Source organism: Alligator mississippiensis, chromosome 9 (assembly GCF_030867095.1).
Source record: "Alligator mississippiensis isolate rAllMis1 chromosome 9, rAllMis1, whole genome shotgun sequence".
Lineage (NCBI taxonomy): Eukaryota > Metazoa > Chordata > Crocodylia > Alligatoridae > Alligator > Alligator mississippiensis.
This window is the reverse complement of record NC_081832.1, coordinates 60,623,660-60,646,381: the sequence shown is the minus strand read 5'-3', so window position 1 is coordinate 60,646,381 and position 22,722 is coordinate 60,623,660. Positions and strand designations below refer to the sequence as shown.

The 22,722-nt window shown below is 49.5% G+C and overlaps 2 protein-coding genes across 12 annotated transcripts in view; both read left to right on the top strand.

Annotated features, from left to right (window-relative positions):
* ABLIM3 (actin binding LIM protein family member 3) overlaps positions 1-5,737 on the top strand; it is a 105,090-nt gene extending 99,353 nt beyond the window's left edge. For 10 of the 11 annotated variants that reach the window (XM_059733509.1, XM_059733508.1, XM_059733513.1 and 7 more), the window contains 2 exons: positions 272-332; positions 1,757-2,622. In XM_059733509.1, the coding sequence (XP_059589492.1) occupies positions 272-332; positions 1,757-1,941 (246 nt within the window). In that variant the 3' untranslated portion in view covers positions 1,942-2,622. Of the gene's footprint in view, positions 1-271; positions 333-1,756; positions 2,679-3,443 lie in introns of those variants that run through there. The other variant, XM_006278048.4, reaches the window with a different exon arrangement.
* A 2,922-nt stretch (positions 5,738-8,659) lies between these two features.
* AFAP1L1 (actin filament associated protein 1 like 1) overlaps positions 8,660-22,722 on the top strand; it is a 49,075-nt gene continuing 35,012 nt past the window's right edge. Inside the window, exon 1 of the mRNA XM_059733506.1 lies at positions 8,660-8,768. Coding sequence (XP_059589489.1) covers positions 8,753-8,768 — 16 coding nt within the window. The 5' untranslated portion in view covers positions 8,660-8,752. The remainder of the gene's footprint in view (positions 8,769-22,722) is intronic.

Sequence of the window (22,722 nt, the reverse complement as noted above, 5' to 3'; positions counted from 1 at the left end):
TTAGTGCATAGCAAAGGATGAAGAAATAGCCTGTGATCACTGCAGGGGGCTGGGAGGCAGGAGACCTGGGTTCTGGTCCTGCCATTGGCTCACACTGTGACTTTGGAAAGTCACATCACCACCCTATGCTTCAGCTTCCCCATTTCCATACCAGTGTGGAGGGTATTGGGTCGATTGGTTAACTAAGATTTTTAAAGCACCTGAGATCCCCAGAGCCTCTGTATCAAATCCCCTCCTGCTGACTCCCTATATGTTCCCATTTCTCTTGCAGCCTCCCAGTGCTGAACTTTTCCACTATGACAGCACAAATGCCGTCAACTGGGGGATGAGAGGTAAGCGGGGCAGTGGGAAGCCTTAGCAAGTCCTACTATAAATGCTGCTCTGCCCAAACCCCAGGGCTGGGCCCTCTGGCAGGACCAATATTCTCCTTCTGATCCAGAATATCAAAGGCAGCTTCCTTGCAGTGAATACAATGGCCATTATTTGTGTGGCGCCTACACAAGAGACAATGTGTTGTGCTGCTGTGTACCACCCGGGGCTGGCCCTGCAGCAGCAGATAAAAAGGGTGCTGTCACATGATGGGTGGTAGAAGGGTTGAAAGGCTGAGACTGAAGGACTGCAGATAAAGCCTCTAATATAACAGTCCCCACAATCCTCCCTCTGTTTTGGCATTTCTACCTGACTGGGGAATGAAGATGGGCTTGTCCTCATCACTCTGGCTTTTAAGGCATCTGAAGTGAGCTCTAGCCCATGAAAGTGTGTGCTAGATAAATATATACTTTAGTTAATCTAGAAGGTGCAAATCTACCCTGCCTTTTAAGGCTCTGGCCAGTCAGGTCCACATTCTTATGTGCAGTTCTCTGTAGCAATAAGCTTGCAAACCAGCAAGGAAAGGGCTAACCCCAGCCCCCTGCACTATTCTCCTTGCAATTTAAATGCTGTGTAATATAACTCTGTTACTATCAGGCCGCTTCATCTCCCAAAGAGAGGCTGCAGGGCTGAGGGATTTATCCCTACCAGATTCATCCCTACCCTCCTCTTAGCTTGGAGCCAGTCTAGCCAGACTAGCCCCTTCACCCAGCTGGACCCCAGATAGACCCTCAGTTTTGGAAACACCTCTAGGACATTTCACCAATCCTTCTATCACCACCAGTGTGCCCCAGCAATTCCTGCTTTCCACAGTGGCCCTCAGGGGCCAGAAGCAGCTGGGTATAGGCTGGTTACTGTAGAGCCTCCTCTGCCCCCTTTTGCCCAGGCGCTGGGCCAAGCTTAGCGCCAGCACAGGAGAGAGTCCAGCCCATTGTACTTTGAAAAAAACTTTCAAAAGATATTAAAGCAGCAAGAACCTTTTAGAGCTGAAGAACTCTGATAGGTGCCATACTCCATGCAGCTGGTCCATTGAAACTAATGTTAGTGATAGCTTCAGAGTGCCCCATGAGCTCAGGCCTTGGCACATCCTCAGGGTTGCTGCCTTGGCACATCCTCAGGCTGTGGAGCATCAGAGGCAAAGGTATTTCAGGCTGCATTAAGAGCAGTGGGTGAGATTCCAGACATTGCTGGGGCACCACGAGCTTTGTAAGTGAAAGGAAGGGGCCTGGGCATTGCAGCCTATGGGCCCAGGACAGACAGCAGGGAGGAGTGAAGCAGGTATCTAGTGCCTCTTAGGGAAGATGAGGCTCTTGCCTGGTGCCCAAGGGCTGGAGGCTTCTGGATGACTCAGTTCTCTGACTCTTCCCTTTTCTTTCTTTCCCTACAGAATACAAGGTAAGACTATCCCCAAGAGGCTATGTCCCTCCTCATCAGAGCTCCCATCTCCAGCAATGCCATCTTATCCCTGAATTCCATCTGGGCAGCATCCCAAGGGCACTGTCCCATGGTCAATATCCCATTCTTTCATCTCCTGTGCCCCTGTGGTGGTCTCCAAAGCCCATGGCTGGATAGAGGCCTCTTCAGAGGTTTTACATTCCCACAGAAACCCCTTGCATTCACTTTTATTTTATCCCTTTGGCTCTGTACTGCATGACCCCATCCCCTGTGCATGGCCACCTCAGACAGAACTGGAGTTGCTTTTGTCTCAAAATGCTCTGCCCAGCAAACAAGAGCACACTAGTTGCAGGGGAGGGTGTAGTGATAGGATGGGTCACCACAGACACCAGCTCTGGGCACTTCAACCTATTCTGTGCAGAGAGGAGATGTGGGGCACAATGTTAGCTCATTTCCTGCTCTGTAAGAAGAGCCAAGAGATCATCAGCTTCAGCCTGAAGAGCTACTAGAGTGCAAAAGGCCTGCTAGCTTAGTGTCACCTCTGGAAGTCAGCATCTTACCTGCACAGCATGCCTACTTAGAAACTCAGTCTGAGGTTAAAGTTATGCTGTGAAAGATGGACCTGTATTCTCCCCACCGAAAGAACAGCACCAATGAGCAACACTGGATTTGATCATGAACTAGCCACTATGCTGTGAGCCCTTGTAGACCCATAGCTTCGTGAATCCACTAACTGCTATAGATAACCCAGCTCTTGACCCTGCTTCCCCCTCCCCAGCCTGTTTCCCTGTCTCTCAGGTCCAAGAACCTATTCATCCCATCTCTCTCTGCAGATATATCCCTATGAGCTACTTCTGGTAACCACCAGGGGAAGGAATCGGCTGCCCAAAGATGTGGACAGGACTCGGTTAGAGGTTAGTGAAGCCTCCTGCACAGTGTCCTTGGGAGAGGGCTTGTGCCTGGTCCTGAGGGAAGCTTCCCCTGCAGAGACTTGCTTTCACACTGACTTAAGTCCTTCCTCAAAGCAGTCTCACAATAGTGGCTGGGTTAGGCTGGGCTGGGTGGGGGCAGTGAGCTGCCCTCGTGCCTGTGAGACATTGTCTCCCAACATAGAGTCCTGATGTGTTTCAGCACAAGGTCCCTGCAGATGGAGCAGGGGTTGTTGCTGTTATCCCAGCCATCACCCTGCAGATGCCAGCATCATGTTTCTTTTCTCATGAGAAGTTTCCCTTGAAAATCATGGTGGGGCCTGGCTGCATGAAACCAACAGAAAGAGCCAAATCTAAGGAAGGTGAGGGGTCACCAGTGCAGTGTTCCAGGGTCAGTACTGGCAGGCAAGATCTGTGCCCAGCTCAGAGAGAGGGTCATTTATGCCTACAGTGATACACTCACACACAGCTGTAGTCACAAATGCACAGCTACATCCCACATTAGCCACAATCATGCATGCAGGCAATCACAGTCGCACACGTTCTTGAAGAGTCACAGTTGTGTGCAATCAGTTACAACCGCATGTGCACAGACAGCAACATTCAGTGACACTTGTACATGACCACAGTCATACCTTACCCTCTTACACAGGCTGAGCCCGTGAACAGCCACTTAGGCCCATCCCTTCCTGCCTCGGTCCCCACCATCGTGCACACAGTCCACCAAGCGCCTCTCTGCTCTCTCCCCAGCGCCATCTGTCACAAGAAGAGTTCTACCAGATCTTCGGTATGACCATTGCGGAGTTTGACCGCCTGGCCCTGTGGAAGAGGAATGAGCTGAAGAAGCAAGCGCGGCTGTTTTAAATGCACTGCACTATAAATATATACATACCTATAAATATATATATAGAAAGATCTCTATATTGAAGCTCTGTATAACTCTCTCTATATTGTACCATAGGAGGCGGCGGCCCCTCTCTTTGGAACCCTGTAGAGTGAATTGAAGCCTCACAGATATTTTTATGCTCTTGGTTTCCTTTATTTTCTTTTTTATTCTGAATACAGTTTGGGGGCCTCAGAGGCCACATTTTGGGGGTGGAAGCCTGGTTTGTAGTAAACTCTCTGGCCTTTCTGAGTGCCTGGCCTCCCTCAGAGCCTCACTTTCTCAGAAGCGCTCGTGTCTGTATATACCAGCTCTACCTTTGTGGTGGCAGGGAGAATGGGTATCTGCTACACATGCAGTGACAGATTTTAGGTACTCTCCTTCCTCCTGCCTCCCCAGCCCTTTCACGTCAGGCTTGGCTGCTGCTTTGTGGCAGGATCTTAGGGAAGGGGTGGAACTCTCCCCTTCCTGCCCATGGTTCTCCCAACTCCCTTGAGGCTGGCCCTCAGCACCTGTTTCAATCCCTGTTAGCAGCAGGATTCTTGGTATTCTCCAGGCACCTACTGGTGTGGGAGGGGTTGTCTTCTTCCTCTTTCAGCAGTCCCAGGAGCTGAGGTTACACTGCACAGGGAAGTGAATAGAGCAGGCCTAGACTACCTCTTCCCCTGTGACACGGGCTGCCTGTGCCCTCCCTACAGCCCTGGACTGTGTTGGTATCTGATGGAAATGGCATGGCACATGACAGCCATTTAGCAGTGATACAGTTTTGTTCTGCTTTCCTTTCCCCAGCTGCCAGCAATGAATATATTTGTGTGCAGCTCAGGGACTGCAGAGCTGAAGAGGGCATTGTGTTGGAAGGCTATGAAGGTTGTTACAGGATGCTCCACTGAGTCTAGGACAGTTGTACCTCTTCCACCTGGCTCTCAGCCTCACGCATTTCCCAGGGTTGGGAGCATGGAACATGCTCCAGTTCTGACTGTAGAGCTCCTGGTGATGAAAGTGCTCACCCCCTGCAATGCAAACACTGCAGTTGTGCCTAGTAATGTAACGAACAAATGGGTGAAAGATAAAGGATGGACTGGGTCTCTCCATTCCCCGCATTAGGAAAACAACCTCCAGACACTAAAACATGGGGGAAAGACAGTACAAGAGCTAGCAGTAGAGCTCTCTCTGGGCTGAGTTTTGTTCTGCACTTTCCCAGAAAGCACTCTGGCAGGTCTTTAACAACACGTGGACGCAGAGAGATTAGACTCATGATCCAAGGCCACGCTCTCTCTAGTTATGCCACATGCTTCCCCAACTCTGATGTTTCCAGACCACAGGGCTCCACCAGTATGGCTCCACCCTGCTCCCCTTGTCCATACCAACGCCAGCTTCACCTCCCATAGTGCCAAAACAGTAGTTTGTCTGTCACCTTCAGTCCCCAGCCTTCCCAGGCCCTTTACACAGGCCTTGCACTTGGCTCTTGCCCAATCATCAGGTCTGCAGAGGGCTGTTGCTGCTGTAAGGGTTGTAAGTGGCCTTGAACCCAAACTCCATATCGATCTAGACCTGAGCCTTGGAGAAGTCAGAAGGGTGCTTTAATGTTGTGGGCCGCATTTTAGATTCTCCATTTAGACATTGTCTTGAACAGCAACAGTCAGTACAGCATCCTCTTTGTTTGTCCAAATAGCTGGTTATGGGAGCTGCATCTCCCTTTTTTATTTCTTTTGCTGGATTTTTTCAGATTTTTTCAGAGTTGCTTAGTGACCAGCAGTATCCTGTTCCAGATCAAATCAGTATTGCAGTCTTCTGCAGGGGCTAATAAAGAATTTTATAAGGACTCTCATCTAACTCTGGGGTAAACTGTGGGTTTTTTGTTGGTTGTTTGGTTTTTTTACTAATATGCTATTTCAACACAAATGCATTTGCCTGCTGCCTTGTATGTTTCTCTGATTTTCTGTGTGTTTTCTTTGGCATGATTTTTTTGGAAAGTCTCAGAACTGGGCACTCCAGTCTATGGCTAGTGAAGCAGGGTCAGTACCCAGTATTGAATCAGTCAATATGTTCTTTCTTATGGGAGTGGAGTAATGTTCTGCTTTCACAAAGGGTATGGAATTAATGATCTAATGGATCTTTTCAATTTTTGTCTGCAATGGTCAGCTTAAAAATCTGCAAGGGATATTTTCTACTTTGGTTTTTTTCATCAGCTGGGTTCTGTCCCTTTCATCAAGTTAGCACCACCACAGAGGCCAGCTTCAGGTGCATGGTGAAGGGTCCCCAGGGAGAGGCTGCAGGATGTGCCTTTTGGGATGTTCTAAGATGAAGATGCCAAACTCATTGCACAAAGAACTGCAGTCAGGAGCTATGGAATCACCCTAGTCCGTAGCCTTGCTTTGCTGGCAGAGGGCACCATTGCAGATCCACCCAGTTGGCACCATGATGATGGAACAGCGGGAAGAAAATCACTCTTTAGCAAGCAGCAGTGGCTCTTTACACTTTTATGCCAGCGTGGAATCAGCTGTGGGATGAAGTGGAGATTGTAATATTGTGCTGGTAATTGCTTCTGTCTACTTTAGTGCAGCAGTAAATGCAGCCAATTGTATTTATAATGATTTCACCTCATAATATAAAACTGCAGCTCCCTAAATCAAACTCAGCTGTTTGGAGCTATAAGGAACCTCAGTCTTAAACAGCAGTGTCAACGATAACCCCCAGGGGATTCACGACTCCCAATATGTTAATAATAATAACACTAACAATAACAGCAGCACTTAACACTTACAGAGAGCTTTTCATTTCCAAAGCACTATACAAATATTATCTAAATATTCTTCACAAATCACTGGTAGAAGAGGCATTTTTATTTGCATTGTAAAGATGGGGAAACTGAGGCACAGAGTTGCTAAGTAACATTACATGAGATCATTGCGGTAGTCTGACTTGTCAGAAGATAACACAGTTGCTAATCCTCATCCCTAGCAGGCGTTTTCCTATTTTGGGGCGGGGGATACAGCAATGTATATGGCCTTCCAGAAAGATCCTGGCAGGATCCAGCCTCACTAGGAACATTTTTAACTGGGAGAGGCTTGCAGCTATGATTTTTCATTTTATTTTTGGACAAATTTGAAGAGCAGGGTGGAGGGGGCTTGTAGGGAAAAGAAAGGGAAGCTTTTGGGCTACCACCTGTGAAGGCTCTGACTGAGGAAGATGTGCTCGAGGTCCTTTATTTGTTCGCGTTGTTCCCTGGTGCTTTATCCTGGGGCATCTAGAGTCTCCAGGATGATCTTCCAGAAGGATGGGTAGAGCAAATGCTCTGAGGTCCTAGGGCCCAACATCTTGCCACCTTACCCTTCAAGCTTAAAGTCCTAATGCATTGTCATAACAGTAAGTATGATACAAGCTTGTGAATCTGGGATTTCTACTCCATAGCCCACAGCAAGAGAGACAAAGGGCTCTCTTCTCAGGTCGAAACACCCAGCTTAAGTGTGATTTGGGAAGGGAGGTATTGGGGATGGGGGTGGGGGGGGTTATGTGAGACAGAATGCCATGAGCCTAAAGATGGGAAAAGTGCATTTCCTTCACTTTTCTAACCTCATCTACCCAGATGCACCCTACAGCAAGAGGTGTGTCAACCAGCTCCTGTTAAAGTCAACAATAAAACTCCTACTGAGCAGGCTCGTGGGAGGTTGGCAGGAAAAGAGATTCAGCAGCCAACTACAAAAAGAAGGCAAAGGGTAGGTGGAGGAAGCTGCTTTCTCGAGGCATGCCTGCTGATGCTTTCAGAAGCAAGTGACCCTAAAGGAACCAAGTGATTTACCCAAAACACAAAAGAGCTGGGGGGGTGGTTCTTTGACTGGAGAAAATGGAGAGAGGACTATGATATATGCTAGTACATGCTAGAATATTTTAAGGGGACAGAAGACATCATATAGGGCTGTCTGTGTCTCGCTAACATCCATATCTGTGTGTTCCCAGGTCTATAGCACCCGAAGGTACATTCACACCAGCCCTTCCTTTCCCTAGGCAAGTCCACTGAAGTCTTAGGAAAAGCCGGTCCCTGCCAGCAAGTAGTGTCTCTCGCATCCTTTTCTCCCCCAGGATCAAGGAGGGGTGGGGCCTGGGGCACTAAAACTTTTTGCATGAAGACCATTGTTCTGGCCGATTCTAATCTGCTAATTTTAGTGCTTTGCAGGCACAACCACAAGCCAGATGGAGCCTAGTTAGTGATTCCTTTAGTTGCTTTGTAGGCTCCCGCTGGAGTCTGTCCCTGTGAGTCTGTCCCTCCGCCTTTAACCACAATTTGAGCTGGGAGGAGGAAGATGGGTTGGCCTTTTGTTTCAAGGGAAGAAAAGACCTTGCTTCAGCCCAGAGACCTAGCAGTTGTTCATTCCTAACCCTTAGGGCTGAGTCCTTGAAGCTTTTCCTCTGCTCCCCCATGCAGAGAAGAATGAGTAACAGGGGCCAGAATGCATCCCTGGCGCTTTGTCCCCATGCAGGCAGATGAGTGCCGTGGACCCCAAAGGGGATCCTGCTGTTTGAGGTGCCAGATCCCCACAATGCGCGGGGAGACGCGAGACCCCAACGGGGGTGACGGACCCGAGTCTTGCAGGGGAAGGACCTTTGGATGGACCGGGGCGCAGCAGCAGGGAGGAAGGAGACTGAACCGGGTTTCCCTGGGAGGAAACGGCTGGCCTTAACTGTGGGGTGCGGTTACTTGGGAGAGCCCCTTTCTCAGCGCCCCTCGCACACGTCTGTCTCCCTCAGAGACCCGGGCGCAGGTGCTGTTCGCAGCCCAGGGCCTGGCAGCGGGGAACCGGAGGAAAAGTCATTTTGTTCTTCAAGCCACCAGTCCTTCGGGGCCCCTCCTTTCTGCCTCCTGCCCCCCAGGGAGCCCTGGGCACAGAGGGGGCTCAGTCGGATTCAGATGCGGTCGCAGAGCAGCCGGGCCGGAGGGGACCTCAGGCCCCAGTGCAAGTCCCCGGCGGAGGGGGGCAGGGGCGTGGGCGCCCCCGGGGCCGTGTGCTGGCAGGGCCGGCCCGAGGACGGGGCGGGGCGCACCTGGCCGGGGAGCGGCCCGCCCTATCCCGGCGAGGGAGGGGCGGGAGCAGGGCACTAAGACCCCGCGTCCCGGCGGCGGCAGCACGGGCGGCGCTGCACGGCCCCGGCGGAGCATCCCCAGGGCGGCGGCGGCGGCATGGAGCGGCTGAGCGGTGAGCGCGGGCGCGGGCGGCGGCAGGTGCCGCGGGGGGACCCGGCTGCGGGGCGAGCCCCGCGCCTCTGCCCGCGCCTTGCTGCGGGGGGTCCGCGGAGGCCCCTGGCCGCACAACAGCGCTTCCCAGCCCGGGCTGCGGGGCCGCCCCGCTCCCGCCTGGCCCCTTATCCCCTGCAATCCGCCCCAGCTTATCCCCGAGGGGCCCGATCGCGAGCAGCCTGCTGTCATCTGAACGCCCATCCCTTTGTGGCGCGGGCGGGAGCAGCCGTGCTGGTCTAAGGACAGAGGCAGGCAGGGCTCGCGGAGCAGATGTGGTATCTGGTATTACACAGTTGGCTGGTCCAATAAAAGAGATCACCTTGACTCGGAGAACCTGGCCATCCCTGAGGACCCTGGTTTCCAGCTCCCAACAGCATCAGCAACGGGGACAGCCTTTGTGAAGGACAGCGCGGTGGCGCTCGCCGGGGTGGGGGCTGCAGGCACTCGCTCTTCCAGGGGAAACCGAGCCCTGCTTCTTCCCTGGTTATTTCTCTCTCAAGCAGCCATTCTTACCCTGGGAGAAAAAGCCCGGCCATGAGGATGGTTGTGGTTTCTCCTGGGAGAGCCACCACTCTGCTGGGAGGAACTGAACGCCTGTTACCAGGTCTATTACAAGGCCTGTCTGTAGGAGGTGAGGGACAGCAGCATGGGCGACTGGTGCCTCCTGAGTCGGGGGTGGGGGGCACTTGCCCCCCCAGCAGCCAGTCAGCAACTGAGGGGGGGTCCCCCTGCAACCAATCCCACCAAGTGGGGGGGGGGTCTCCCTGCGGCCAATCCCTCTGACCCTCAAGTGGCAGCAGCATGCCACTGACACTTCCAGATCAGCATGATTGGATTGCTTCTCCTGGCACCCCCACTTCCTGGCTGGCACTCTCAGGGGGAGCGCCGGCACTCTCGGCTGCCCCCCCCACCCACCCAGGACCACTGGCTGTCAGAGGGTGCACCAGTGCTCTCAGGGGGTGCATGTTCACCGCCGTGCACCTCCTACGCATCGCCACTGGACAGCAGGGCACTGTCTGAGCAGCAGAGGAGGTGAAAGCAACCTGGACTGGAAGCAGAAGTGGGTGACTTGGGGCTTTCCTTTGCTGCCCAAGTTCAGAGATTTGAGATTTGTTTTGTAAAACTCCCATGCATTTTAAGGATCTGAGAGAATAGGCGCAATAAGGAAAGTACCGTTTAAAAGAGGCGATCAACACCTCTTTGCTGGGTCAGTCCCCAGGAAAGCTGCTCTGCCAAAGGCATCTTGCAAACCACAGTCGAGCAGGGGCGGGCAGCAGAGCCGTACTGGGAGGATATGATCACCCTGTCTGGGGCTGCCATGGACACACATTCCAAGAGCACGGCTGTAGTTTGTGGAGCCCGTCTGCAGAGTGGCTGGGCTTTGATTTGTAGTTATAAATAAACCTGCTGTGCACTTGATCCCACTGCTGAAGATGATCGCTCCTTTCTGATCTGGGAGGAGCATCTCTGGACTGGAAGGGAGGGATGACTTTGATGTAAATGCAGTTGATGTAGCCAGGGCTGGTGGGTGCAACAGTGTCTAGCACAGTGGGGTCTTGGCCCAGGGCTGCGGGTCCTAGGAACAATGGTAACAGTAATAAATAGGAGGAAGAGCTGCCCAAAGGGTGACTTCTGTTTGGTAAGGTGAGAATACTCTGAAGTCCAGGAGTTCAGTCAAACAATGCCCGAGTCTTAACCCTGCGTTAGCACAAGGCAGACTCTGAAGGGCGAAGAGTTCCTCTTCCCCTATGTGAAAGGATGGGTGGTGTTTCCTCAGTGGAAATGTGTATGGGATATTTTCTCATTGGGAGTTGCTCAGTGTTTAGAGATGAGTGCCCATTTCCAGTGGGGGGTGGTGTTTGAGAGGGGAAGGCAGCTGCTCTTTGCCTCGCTAACTGACCCAGTCATCTCTCTGCTGCCCAGCCCTCTGGTTTACAGGCCTGCCATGGGTGTTGAAGAGACTTGCAGGTGAGGTCTGCATGATGCTGAGCCCGTTGCTAACTGTTCATCTTTTGGCCGGTCTGACCGCATGTCTACCTCAGCAGGAAACTAGAAATCAGGACTTGGATACTTTCTTCCCAGCTCTGCCACTAATTTTGTCTCCTTTCTCTGCCTCAGTTGTACCTGTAATGTGGGGGTGATACCAGCCTAGCAGAGAAGAGGGGTTTTGAGGTACACGTAGTTAACAAACGGCTGTCCCTGTCGCCCTGTGCACGCAGCCCTTTGAAGTGGTCCTGTGAAGACAGGACCAGCACTTCACACAAGCAGTGTCTGAGTCCTGCTCCCCTGCCAAGCAAGACCTGTGCAATCCTGTTCCCCTGACATGTTGCAGGGACCCTGGGACTCATCAACACTCACGTTCCTGGGACCAGCAGAGCATCAAACTAAAGGGCTGAAGTACAAAGCTGTCAACAGTAGCCCCTGTTCCTGGGTGTCCATTCAGAGACACTTTCAGTCTGGAATAGGCTGGCCTGGGCTAGCCCCTTGGCTGGTGCACCCCTGGAAATCCAGGACAGGCTCTCAACAGAGCAAAATGGGATATCCACGTGTAAAACAGCAGGCAAGAGACAGCTCCTGGAGAGCGGGGCAGAGTGGGGATTGACACTTACTTTAGCAGTAGCTTGTGTAAGAATAGCAGGATCTGTTTACCCCCAGTCTACCCATTCTGCATAGCCTCATTCTCCGAATAAGGGCTGGGGCTCGCTTGTGTTGAGAGCTGCTTTGCTGCCTCTTTCCTAGGTGCCTTCTATGGTAACTCACACAACAGTCATGCTCTCTGCTTGTAATGTTTATAATAAATCGCTGTTGGCACCCGGACTGCTCCACGCGAATGTAAACGTCTTGCTGTCCCTCCGTTTATCATGCAGAGGCTCTGGGAACCCTCTGTGTTCTCTGGTTTATGGAATAAGCACCAACAATTAAAGGGAAACCTTAGGCATGTACCGGGGGTCCCTCGCCTACTTGCAAAGTTTGGTAGAGGGAAGTCACATCCCACCTCCAATACTTCCTAGACTCTGACCTTTATCTGCATCTGGTGTGGCTTTGATACTACATGTGACCAGGCCTTTGTCTTTGCTTAATGCTTATCTGGTTCTTGACCCCTGTTAGGCCTCTTTTCACTGCATTAAATGCTTCTGGTGATGCAAATGGCAGAACATTTCTGTCCCCAGCAATGGTCCAGCCCTCCCATCTGCTCCTGTGATCTCTTGAGCAGTGGAACATGAACTGTTGCACTGGCTTTCTGTGAGAGTTTATTTCCTGTGCATGCATGATGGCTTGTGAATGCCAAATCATACATGAGTGATGTGAAGAGAGAGCCTTTTAGTTCAGTTGCTTGTGCTGGTCTGCCTCTCATTAATGTGGGCATTAGGTTAAACAACTAAGAATAAAGCCTTGATTGGACCCACTGGTTCTTGCCATTGCTTGCTCTATGGTGACCTTTTGCTTCTCTTAAATACCAGTCTTCAGGCCAAATTCATCCATGGCTTAAATCTACTGAAGCTAGGGGAGATGCACAAGGGATAAATTTGGCTCTACTCACCACAGGAATGAGAAGATATTGGGGTGGGTGGGAGGGAGGGAGGGACCCTGAATCATACTTGATTTGCTGCCTAAAACTCTGCTACAGGAATCCCAGCCTCTACTAGAATGCGCCCAGTGGAAGGGTGTGAGGAGAGGGCAAGGGTGGGGAGAAATACAGGATCATCCCAGCTGTTATTCTCCAAGGCAAATGGAGAGCTCTCCCCCACATTGCAACCATTCTTTCCCCTGGAAACTGAGCTGCTGCAGTTCTAACAGGAATATAAGGCAACACTTTTTTTATAGCTCAGTGTAAAACGGAGAACAAGTACTGAAGACCTTCCTTTGGGTGATCTTCCTTTATCCCATGTGGCTATCCCCATTTTCAGAGTGTCATCCTGGGGAATAACAATTACAGGGTAATATAACGGTAAAAAAGCAGAGGCAGTGAGTGAGGCCCAGGTACAAAACCCCAGAAGCTTTGTCCTCAGACAGACCCCTCCTGCTAGCCTTGAACCTTTGTAGATGGGCTCTTTTTCCATCCCCATACAATATGGGTACTTGGTTTTCTTCTCCTCCCATATGAGATGGTGCAGGTGAGCCATAGCAGTCAGATACTCAACCCTGCTCAGCTACTCTCAGAAGCAGGACGTTTGGGACTGTGCTCGTGGGGGTTTCCATTTCCAGCCCATTTCAGGTTAAAACAAACTCCGATGGTGCTAGTGATGGGGTGCCTTCCCTGGCACCTCAGTCTGGATGTTTGGTACCTGAACCATCTACACAGGGCAGTCACATGGGAAGGGAATAACCAGGATGAGCAGACCTAGCAATTGGTATCTTCCTCCTTTTCACCTTCACCAGGCCTCCTGTTGCTCCTGGGCTGTCCTGCATTGCATGTGGTGGGGAAAGTACACCTGTTTCCAGAGTTTGCTGTAACCTGGCTCTGGTAGCTTTGAGGCCTCAAGCTCTCCGTCGGTCAGCAGCAACAGGCAATGATGTAAGCCCAGCTACTATCACCTGGAGCTAGATGGGAAACTGATTTTTCATCCTATAGAAACTGTTGAGATTCATGGTCCCATAATTTCACCTTTTCCCCCCTTAAATGTATAATTATTGTAAGTGAAACATTTTGTATAGAAATAAATGGAAATTGAGGGTTGTTGGAATGAATCTTGAAATTAGAATTTTTTTTAAAAATCCAAGATTTTTGTCCTCCAGCAGGATTGTTTTCATGCAGAAATAATCCTGAAAGCAAAACTGCAGTGGGCTAACCCATAGGAGCAGAGGGCCAAAATAACACTTCTTGTTCTATAGCAAGCCAGTGCCTCTGACCTGGCTGCTGCTGCAGCAAATGCAAACTTCCTCTCACCTCGCCCCCACCCACCTCACTACTGAATCACTGCAGAAGCCCCCTGCCACTGAATCACTGCTGATATCCAGGCTTTGCCGGTCAAATATAATTTGTCCTTGGGCCAGTTTGTCTGGTATCTTCTAAAATGCTGGTATATTCTGATAATCAAAATAAAGCTAACTACCTTTCTCTGACAATGAGGAACCAGTGGAGTCAGCTAGAAGCATAGATGCATCTTGGAGTTTCATTAGAAAGGAAGGTTATATTGGTATGTGGATTTTTCCCTCCACTTTTGAATCATTAAAGTTTCAGTAAAACTTAACCCACTGAATGTAATAAGCCAAAACATGACAACCTCCTATTGCAAGGGGCTCAAATGCCATTGCTGGTGTTTTCCAAGTGTTGTTTAATGTATGGGTCATGGAATGGGATGGAGATATGTCTAGGTTAGAAATGAGTCAGGAATAAAAACTGCCCAAAGATCTGTTTTAATTCCTGCTTTCCAAGCTGACTACTGTGTGCTGAAATTAAACATGGAGATGACAAAAGGATCTGGGCTTTTACAGAAGGTGACTGATATAGCTAATGACTAATCGGCCCCCTCCACATGTAGCTGAGGTTGTCAGGTTTTATCTTGGTTTATGTTTTAAGTGGATTTTTCCTCTGACCCCTCCAGAACAGGAAGGGTTAAGCTGATAGGAAATGCTGTCACAACCGTGGCCTTGGTGCTGCACCTGATTCTCCCGATGGTGCTCAGCAATGGGCGGAAACGGAAGGGCTGGTCTCAGCTGAGAAAATACCCTTATCCTGCTCTCAGCTGGGCTGGAAGGAGCCAGCTAGGAGCACACTTCACTACACACAGCATCCTGTCCCTGCGCACAGGAGTCTGGGCAGGAGTATCTCCTTACTCCACAGCTGTCCCAGGCACAGGAGTCTGGTTTTTTTGTGCCCCTGATTGAAAGTCAGTGTTTATTCTCACAACTGTCCGTTGCCAGGGGCTGGAGTGCAACCCCTGCACATTCCTCAAGGCAACCTGTCTGTACCCTGCTCCTCAAAGCACGTGGGGGGAACTCGGGGTGGCCCTTGGGCCTTACTGACTTTGCTAATGAACCTGATGCTGGAAGCACATGCCTGCTGTATGTCACATGAACAGGGGCTGTTTGACGGGGTTACTGCTTCCTACTCGGTTTAGAAAAGCAGATGCCACTGCTGGGGAGGGCAACTGAGCCACAGCCACTCGTGCTTCTCAGCAGGGTCCTCGTCTTATCACTTATTTCTTTATGCAGGCTGCTGCATGCAGAGCATGGCATGTACAGTCCCCCTTGCTCCTTCTGCTTTCTCGAGATCTAGTTTAGACCTGTCCTATGTGATTCTTGAAGCTTGTCATAGGCTTTCTCCCACTGACCTCAAGGACTAGATCTTGCTTTTGGCTTCTGATAACCCCCTTTCTGTCTGTTTATCAGCTCTGCAGCTCATAAAATATGGAAAAACCTCCCTTGTATTCCCTTTGTATCATGATACTACCTCACCTGAAACACCCTTGTCCCCTGTGTCATTATTTTCCCTTTCCTCTGCTATTGCTCTGTGCAGTTGGATTACAAATTCTTGGCATTCTAGGGATGCCCTCTGGGCAGGATGGCCACCAAGACAGTTGTTTGTGTTACATGCAAGAGAGATGGATGTGGGCCATCGTGCATGGTTCTGAGTGGTTTTTGGCTGTTACTAACTCAGCAGGAGCTGAATCTCTAGCTCAGCAGTTCTCAACCAAAGTGCCATGGCAGCCTGGGATGTCTTGAGGTCCTTTTAAGAGGTGCCACACAATGTTAGCAGTGTTGAGTTTAAAATGTCATTCACAACATAAACTCAGTGATTTCAAGTAGAAATCCATAGTTGTGGACTATTTCTGAGTACTTCACAACAGAAAAACTTCTCTATTATTTTTTGTAGGCAAAAAAGAGTGAAAACTAAGAGCTAGCCTTTTCCAAGTAGTCTAAAAAAGGAGCCTTGAGTCTAAAAAGGCTGAGAACCACTGATCTAGGTCTTCACAGAGGATATTCAGGCTGTATAGCAGGGGTAGACAACTGCTGGCACAGGTGGCAGACCATGGCATGCAAAGACATTTTGTTTGGTACACACGCCTCAGGGTGGATGTCAGGGAAGAGGCAGGGGCTGCGCTGCCACAACAGGAATTGTGCCCCTCACGGCTCCAACACCATCCACCCCTGGCATGCCAACATCTTACAAACCGAGGTTGTGGGTGTTTTTGGCACTCTACCCCAAAAATGTTGCCAACCCATGCCCTATAGGATTTGTAGAGATGTACCCTCTGGAGACCCACCCACCTTTGCAACTTCCTAGCCACAGAGGCCATGTCCTTGTCTCTGCATAGGGCAGCAGTAGGCAATGCCACAGAGCCATCTGTAGTGCTTGCTGGAGTGCTGAGTATGCAGATTTTCCACCACAATGAATGCAATTGGCCATAATAATAGCTGTCTTGAACCTTGGGCTTTGTGGGTAGGGCATAGTGGAGACAAAGGACTTCAGGAAGGTGACTTAGCAAAGACCCAGCAGTGTATTTTGGATGCTCTCCCAACACTGTGTTAATAGCTCTGGTTTGTCTCTGTGCATTAGGAAGGGTTGGCTGGGGGGAAAGCCTTCCTGCTTTTGCATCCAGGCTCTCGCAGTGCCTGTAGAGATGATTTGCTTGTTTCTATGAGCAAATCGCTACCTTCCATGGCCCAGCTTGGGTCACAGATGTTGGTGCCAGAATAGATCTCTTAGCTCCAACTCCATAGCATGTTCTTCTGAATAGCACACAGAGTGCTCCTTTTGGGGTAAGCATCCCCGTATCTCTGCATGAGCACCAGTAATTAGGACAACTGTACTGTTCCCTAGCATAAATATTGTGCATACACATCCTTGCCTCAATTTTTCCATCTTTAGCTTGAGGATAGTGATACTGAATGTGATATCTCATTAGCTGGTGTATGTCCAGTGCTTTGAAAGGGGTATACTTGGTAGCCGTGTTGGTCTGAGACAAAAAGACATACAACCCCCCCTAGAACTCTTAGTTCCAAAATGATACCTTTTATTAGACCAATTGGGAAATTGCAAGAAAGTTGTCCTTTTCTGCAAGCTTTCAGGATCAAAGTCCCTTCGTCAGGCTCTGGGGAAAGTATAGATGGTACAAGATAGTAAAAAGTCCCCATAGGTAGGAAATAACATTCTCATGGATCCAGAGGGACAACCTTCCATCTTCAGCTCCCTCTGTGCAAAAATGAAGTTTATTTTTACCATCTTGTACCATCTATTCTAGGTGGTGTTGGTTCTAGGTGGTGTTGGTTTTTTTGCAGTGCTTTGAAAGGTATAAATAGCCTATCCCTGCCTCATGATGCTGTTCCTATTTGTGTTTGTCCTTTGCCTCCCTGAGGGGTATTAGACCATCTCTTCTGTCTGTTCGGCTGCAGTTTCCCAAAGGAGACCTTTGAAGCCATTTTGTCTGTGGGTTTTATTCATGAGCTGTTCACATCATGTTGTTACCCAAAACCAACGCCAATCTGAGAAAGAGAATCCCAGCGCAGGAAATGCATTGCCTGTAGCAGGAGGGCAGCTTTAGCTGTGGGTTTGAAAAGCCCTCTAAAGAAAGGCAAGGGTGGGCAGGGAGCCTGACTCTTGGCGTTGACTTCCCCTTCCAGATCTCTGCTGCTGGCCCTGGGGTCCCAGAAACCCTTATCTCCTTGTCTCTTATCTACTGGGATGGCCATGTGCTGAGGCCAGGCCAACTTGCTGCTTTCTATGCACTGCAGAGTTTGTTTTGAAGAGACCGACACCAAATTTTTCGCGGGGGGTGGCATGGAGGGGAAGCCTCCTCTGGGTTCAGAGTAATCCAAACACTCTCTCCTTTGGTCTTAAAGTTTGTTTTAGACATTACTCAGCAGGGCTGGACCCTGCCTAGCTATTCCTTTAAAAGGGCATCTCAATCCTCTGTCTTCATTCATTATTTAAAACTTCCTAGTCTGTTTGGAAGTGAGCTGCTGCTGTTACACACCCAGATCTCTGATCTCCATTGTACCAGGCTTGTGCTGGAGTGACGCTGCTGACTTCAAAAGGCCATGGTAGTATAGATGAGACTGGAATTTGGCCTGTAATTAAACAAAGCAAAAAGACCTGGCCACGTCTGTTTCTTCAGTAGCTAGAATGAAGGACCACAGTAAAAATCCGTTGTGCGCTACAGACTCAGACCATGTTTGTAACTGGGTTAAGGAACAACCAGATTTGTTGAGTAGCTCTATCTGTATCTGAAAGACTGGATGTGTTAAGAGGGACAAAGCAAAGGGTGTCATGGGAACTGATCAATATTGGACAATTCAGAGTTCCTGGAGCTACCTGCAGCACTGTGCCTCTGCCAGGGTCTTGCACAGCTGGTGAGCTGGCCTGTTCTGCCTTGCACAGTGGGCCAGAAGCTCCAGGGGCCAGGGATGCTAGCGCTGCTTGTGAATACAAGCCACAGTCGCAGCGTCTTTGCTTTGTTTTTGTTTTGCTCAGCCAAAAAAAAAACAACAACAACCCAAACCTCCATCCTGGGCAGACCCCTGACAGCTGCAGCTTTTCAGTTTCAGGAGAGTCCAAATTTGTTTTGGGTTAGCAGGAGCAAACCACAGAAGGCATTTTAGAGATTCTTTTCAGAAACTGTTATGACCAGTCTCTGGAGCTTCCTCATCCTCAGAGTTCAAGGCCCTTAACACAAAGCACAGCATTAAAAACCCCTCCACAGCAACAGTAGCAGCAGCCTCCTTGTGTAACCAGCTGTGTGGCAGAGTGGTGGGAAGTTAATTTTTAAAATCCCGTTCAGTTACTGGCAGTGATGCTGTGGGTTTAAATGTCTTGTTAATCATCATGTGGACATGTCGTGCCTTGCACTGTGCAGCTCTTTTCTTATACAGTGAGAATATACTGAAGGTGACAAGCCTCCAATGACTGGGGCATAGACTAGATAACACTACAGGCTTTTGTGAGATCTGCTGTATTTTTACATGAGATTAACCATAAATTGCAGAACAGCTACTATTAATTTCAGCCTCTTTTTTTTTTTTTTTAAGTTGTGTATGTGTGTTTGGATCCTGTCTGTCTGTTTGTCATACTCATGCCTAATGCTGAAAGCCCTGACAAGTACAACAAGGCTTTACCTAACACAGGGGTGTCAAACTCACTGGGTCCTGCGAGCTGCGTTAATGGCACAGAGCTGGTCCATGGGCCAGCTGGGTTCATAGATCAACCCCACAGCACGTGGATCAGATTCAGTGTGCCACATGCTGTATGTGGGTCAACTCTGAGACCCATGGCCAGCACAGCAGGTTGGATGATAGTGCGCTGCAGGAGAGATGTGGCTTGTAGACCATACCTTTGACACCCCTTCCCTGATACGTTGTGACATGGCTGTAAAGTGTACAGTACTGTGCTTTCTGAACAGACACTGAAGCGCACAAAAGGAAGTGTAGCATCTGAGACCACAGACAGAGCCAAATGCAGAACTCGGCATGGAACCTAGTGATCCTAATTTAAGGCCCCCACTGCAAGTGCTGGACTGAAATTATTTCATTTGCTGAGTAGCCAGGATGTCTTATACATTCCTTATAGGGTTCCCTTGGTTCACTGCCCTTCTGGCTTCTATGTCTATCTGAACCATTCCCCTGTGTGCTCTTAAACTTCCCTTGGTCTGAGTAGGTACCAGACCTGGTCTCTTGACCATATGCATTAGCTCTTGGGACCAGTGCTGTCCTTCCAGGAGTTTCAGTTCTCCTTTTCCAGAGTTGCCATCTGGTTTACAGTTCACCTCTTCAGAGAGATGTGAGTAAAAGTGGAGATGCACAGGTTTCTGTAAGGGTTTCAAAAACCTGTCATTTTTTTTACTTTAGCTGGGCAAACAATGCACAGCTTTGAACAAAATAACAGATGCCTACACACAGCTCTGTGCCTCAGGTCCCATGCCTCTCTCTTGAGTACCCTTTGGGCTTATGTCAGAGGTGGTAAGGATGTGACGGTGTTCAGAAACCACTCAGAACCAAGGCATCTGGCAGAAGTCCACTAAATCCAGTGTTTAAAATCAAACAGAGCAGTATTGTGTAACACAAGCCTCCGCACAACACAGCAGCCAGCTCCAACATTGCAACATTATACCAGCTCCAACAAGATAGTTTGCTGCATCTTCAGCCAAATATCCCAACTGCAAGATGAACATAGCACAGAATTTCTAGTGCCTGTAACAGCTACCTAACTAACAATGCTCAGTTAGTCTTGGAGGTGCCCTGTATCGTTATTGTGTTCCAAATCACTCCCTTAAGAGCCTTTAATTATACGGTTTCCCACTCTCTTCCCTTGCCCACGTACACATGGCTTCTCTAAAATATAGAGTCTGTGTCTGTCTCCATAGTTTCCTTCTGTGCTGTAAAATGGCTGGTAAGAGACCCTTTTCCAGGTAACCCCTTCATCTGCCTCTTTAGTTGACCTGCTGGTTAGTTAACACCCCCTGAACAGACACCCTAGGGGGTGACTAGTTACCACCCTGCTAGGGTCCGGACTTGAACAGCTGTTTTGCCCTAGCTGATACTCTTGCTCCATTTGAGGATCTTCTATTACTAGCTCTATGTGTGGTGCGGTGGATTTTGTTGTCTCCTGGAAGCAAACCTCAGCATAGCAACCAGGCCTTACATGCAAAATGGGAGCTACAGCCTGACCCGTGGTCTCAAACTCCAGCTGTCCACAGCCCCATTTGCAAACATGAATGGTCAGTCCCAACCCAGCATGCCACACACCCACCCCCTTCCCCACACACTCAGGGGCTGGGGGGTGGGAGGGCAGTGGATGAGGAGTGAGGGGCACTGGGTCAGGATTGGCCATCAATGATTGCAAATGGGTCTTGGTACAAAAAAGGTTGAGAACCACTGCACTAGATAACAAGAGCCAGATAAACACAGGCAGAAACGGCAGCACCATTTCCAAAGGGCTCTGTTTACATGAGGTGAGCACAGGCTCTATAAAAAGCACAGCGCTGAGGGGAAGGAACCTGGTGAGAGACCTTCCCTCTGCAGCATCCTCATCCGTTCCAGAGGAAGATGCAAGAAACGTTGGGGTGGAGTTTGAATCTCTTTGGTTAGAGCCATTGTTTATTTACTCTGCTGCAAGGGTAGCAATCTTCTCCTTCCGGGCTGCTTTGGGCCTGAAGCTTTTCAGCTTGTTTAAAATATAGCTGGAATATTTAAAGCTCCTCAACACATGAGTCCTTGGACCAAATGCATGCCTGACATACCTCCATAGGCTCATCAAAGCTCCAGCTCTGCTTGTAGTCAAGTAAAGGTGGGACGAGGGACAGCTGAGGGTTTACTCCTGGAGCTGCAAATATTTGGCAGAATGTGCTTTGTGGGAGATTTCCTGGGTTTAGTTCAGCCCTGCTAGAAGCAGAGACATCCCTAAAGTCAAGGGGAGCTTTTCCATCTGCTCTAACATACCAGATCTGCCTTGGGGCTCGTGTACAGGTTCCATCCATAAATGCATCAATTGAGTTAGTAAGTGACATAGCTAAAGAATAACGTACGCCCACCGGCAGATAACAGGGAGTGGTGCAGCCTTCCTTTCTGAGCCCTGCCAAAGCTGAGGACAGACCGGACAAATGCTTCTGAGCCACATAGCCATGGACTGTCAGGTAGCTGCAGCAAGAGCCTGGCCTTTCCAAAATCTCTCCAAATGTAGCCATACCAGGAAGAGGCATTATGGGCTTAAGCTCATGCATTATTTTTTCCCTGTTTGTATAAGCTAATAGCACATCAAACAAACTCGGTTGTGCATGAGATGAAGAGCCAGATGGTCTCCCCAAGCTCATCAGGCACAGTTGGAACCTGACTATCCTTTCACTCCCACTGATGTAAGTCAGGAGGGACTCAGTAGAGCTGTGCTGCTCCACATCCAGTGTGTTCTGGCTCCTGGGTCAGCCAAAAGGCCACAAGTAGCCCATCTTCACATTATTGTTTGTCTCTTCCTTTCTGTCCAGTTGGGGCTCTGACCTCGGCCATGCTGCTGGATGAGATGGGGATATGAAACCACGATGAAAATGTCTGGCTTTCAGAAGAGCAGTTGTTAGCTACCCTTATGAAAGCAAGATACTGTCAGCAGTGACTTATGTTCCTAAAGTAGATGTGGAATAAGGAAGGATCAGCAGCTCACTGCTAGCACAGTTGTCTTACTAATACTTCTGGCCCTCTCCTTTCTGCCCATCCCCTCCCCATTGACCTAGGATAGGACAAGGAGACAGTTGGCCCTTTCTGAAACCTGCAGGCTCCTTTGTGGTAAAAGAAGCTGAATGGAAATTAAATTGTGACCTAAAAACTGGGGCTTTCCTGCCCTGCTCTCCTTTTTAAGTAATGGGGTCTCATGTTTATCTTCCAAAGCTGGTTATCAGATAAGGATATTAATCACCATGAAGTTACATTGACTAAAGCCCCAGGAGAGGCACATACATCCTTGCTTTGCCTTTTATGATCTCTGTTCATGGTGATGACTTTTAACCCTTTCTGAGAGGTGAAGCCAGCCTTTCTGTTCCTGGAATTCCTCCCATTCAGGAAGATTGCAGAGATTAGACTGCTGAATGCTGGGGAAAGGGAGGGGAAATTTTTAACTGAGACTGTTTACCAAGGCTTGAAACTCCTGGGTGGGTGATGGGAGAGCAGCGCATTGGCTCCTGTTCAGTAACTAGAAATGCCACTGTGTCTGGATCGAGGCTACACAAGGAGCAGACCTGCCTGATGGGCGCTCTTTCAGGGCAATCAGCTCCTGGTGCCTCAGTCCTAGGAGAAGGGTATCACAATATCCAGCACTCAAATGTTGAAAGGCTAGAAGAGTTCATCCTGTGGCCACTTCATGGTTTAATCTGTGAGAGCATGTTGCACTAGATGTGCATGAGACCCCTCAGATCTTCAGGTCTGGAGATATCAATAAGAGCTGATGCAGACTATTTAGGAGCTGGCTCTCTCTTCCTAGACCCTTTTAGTCC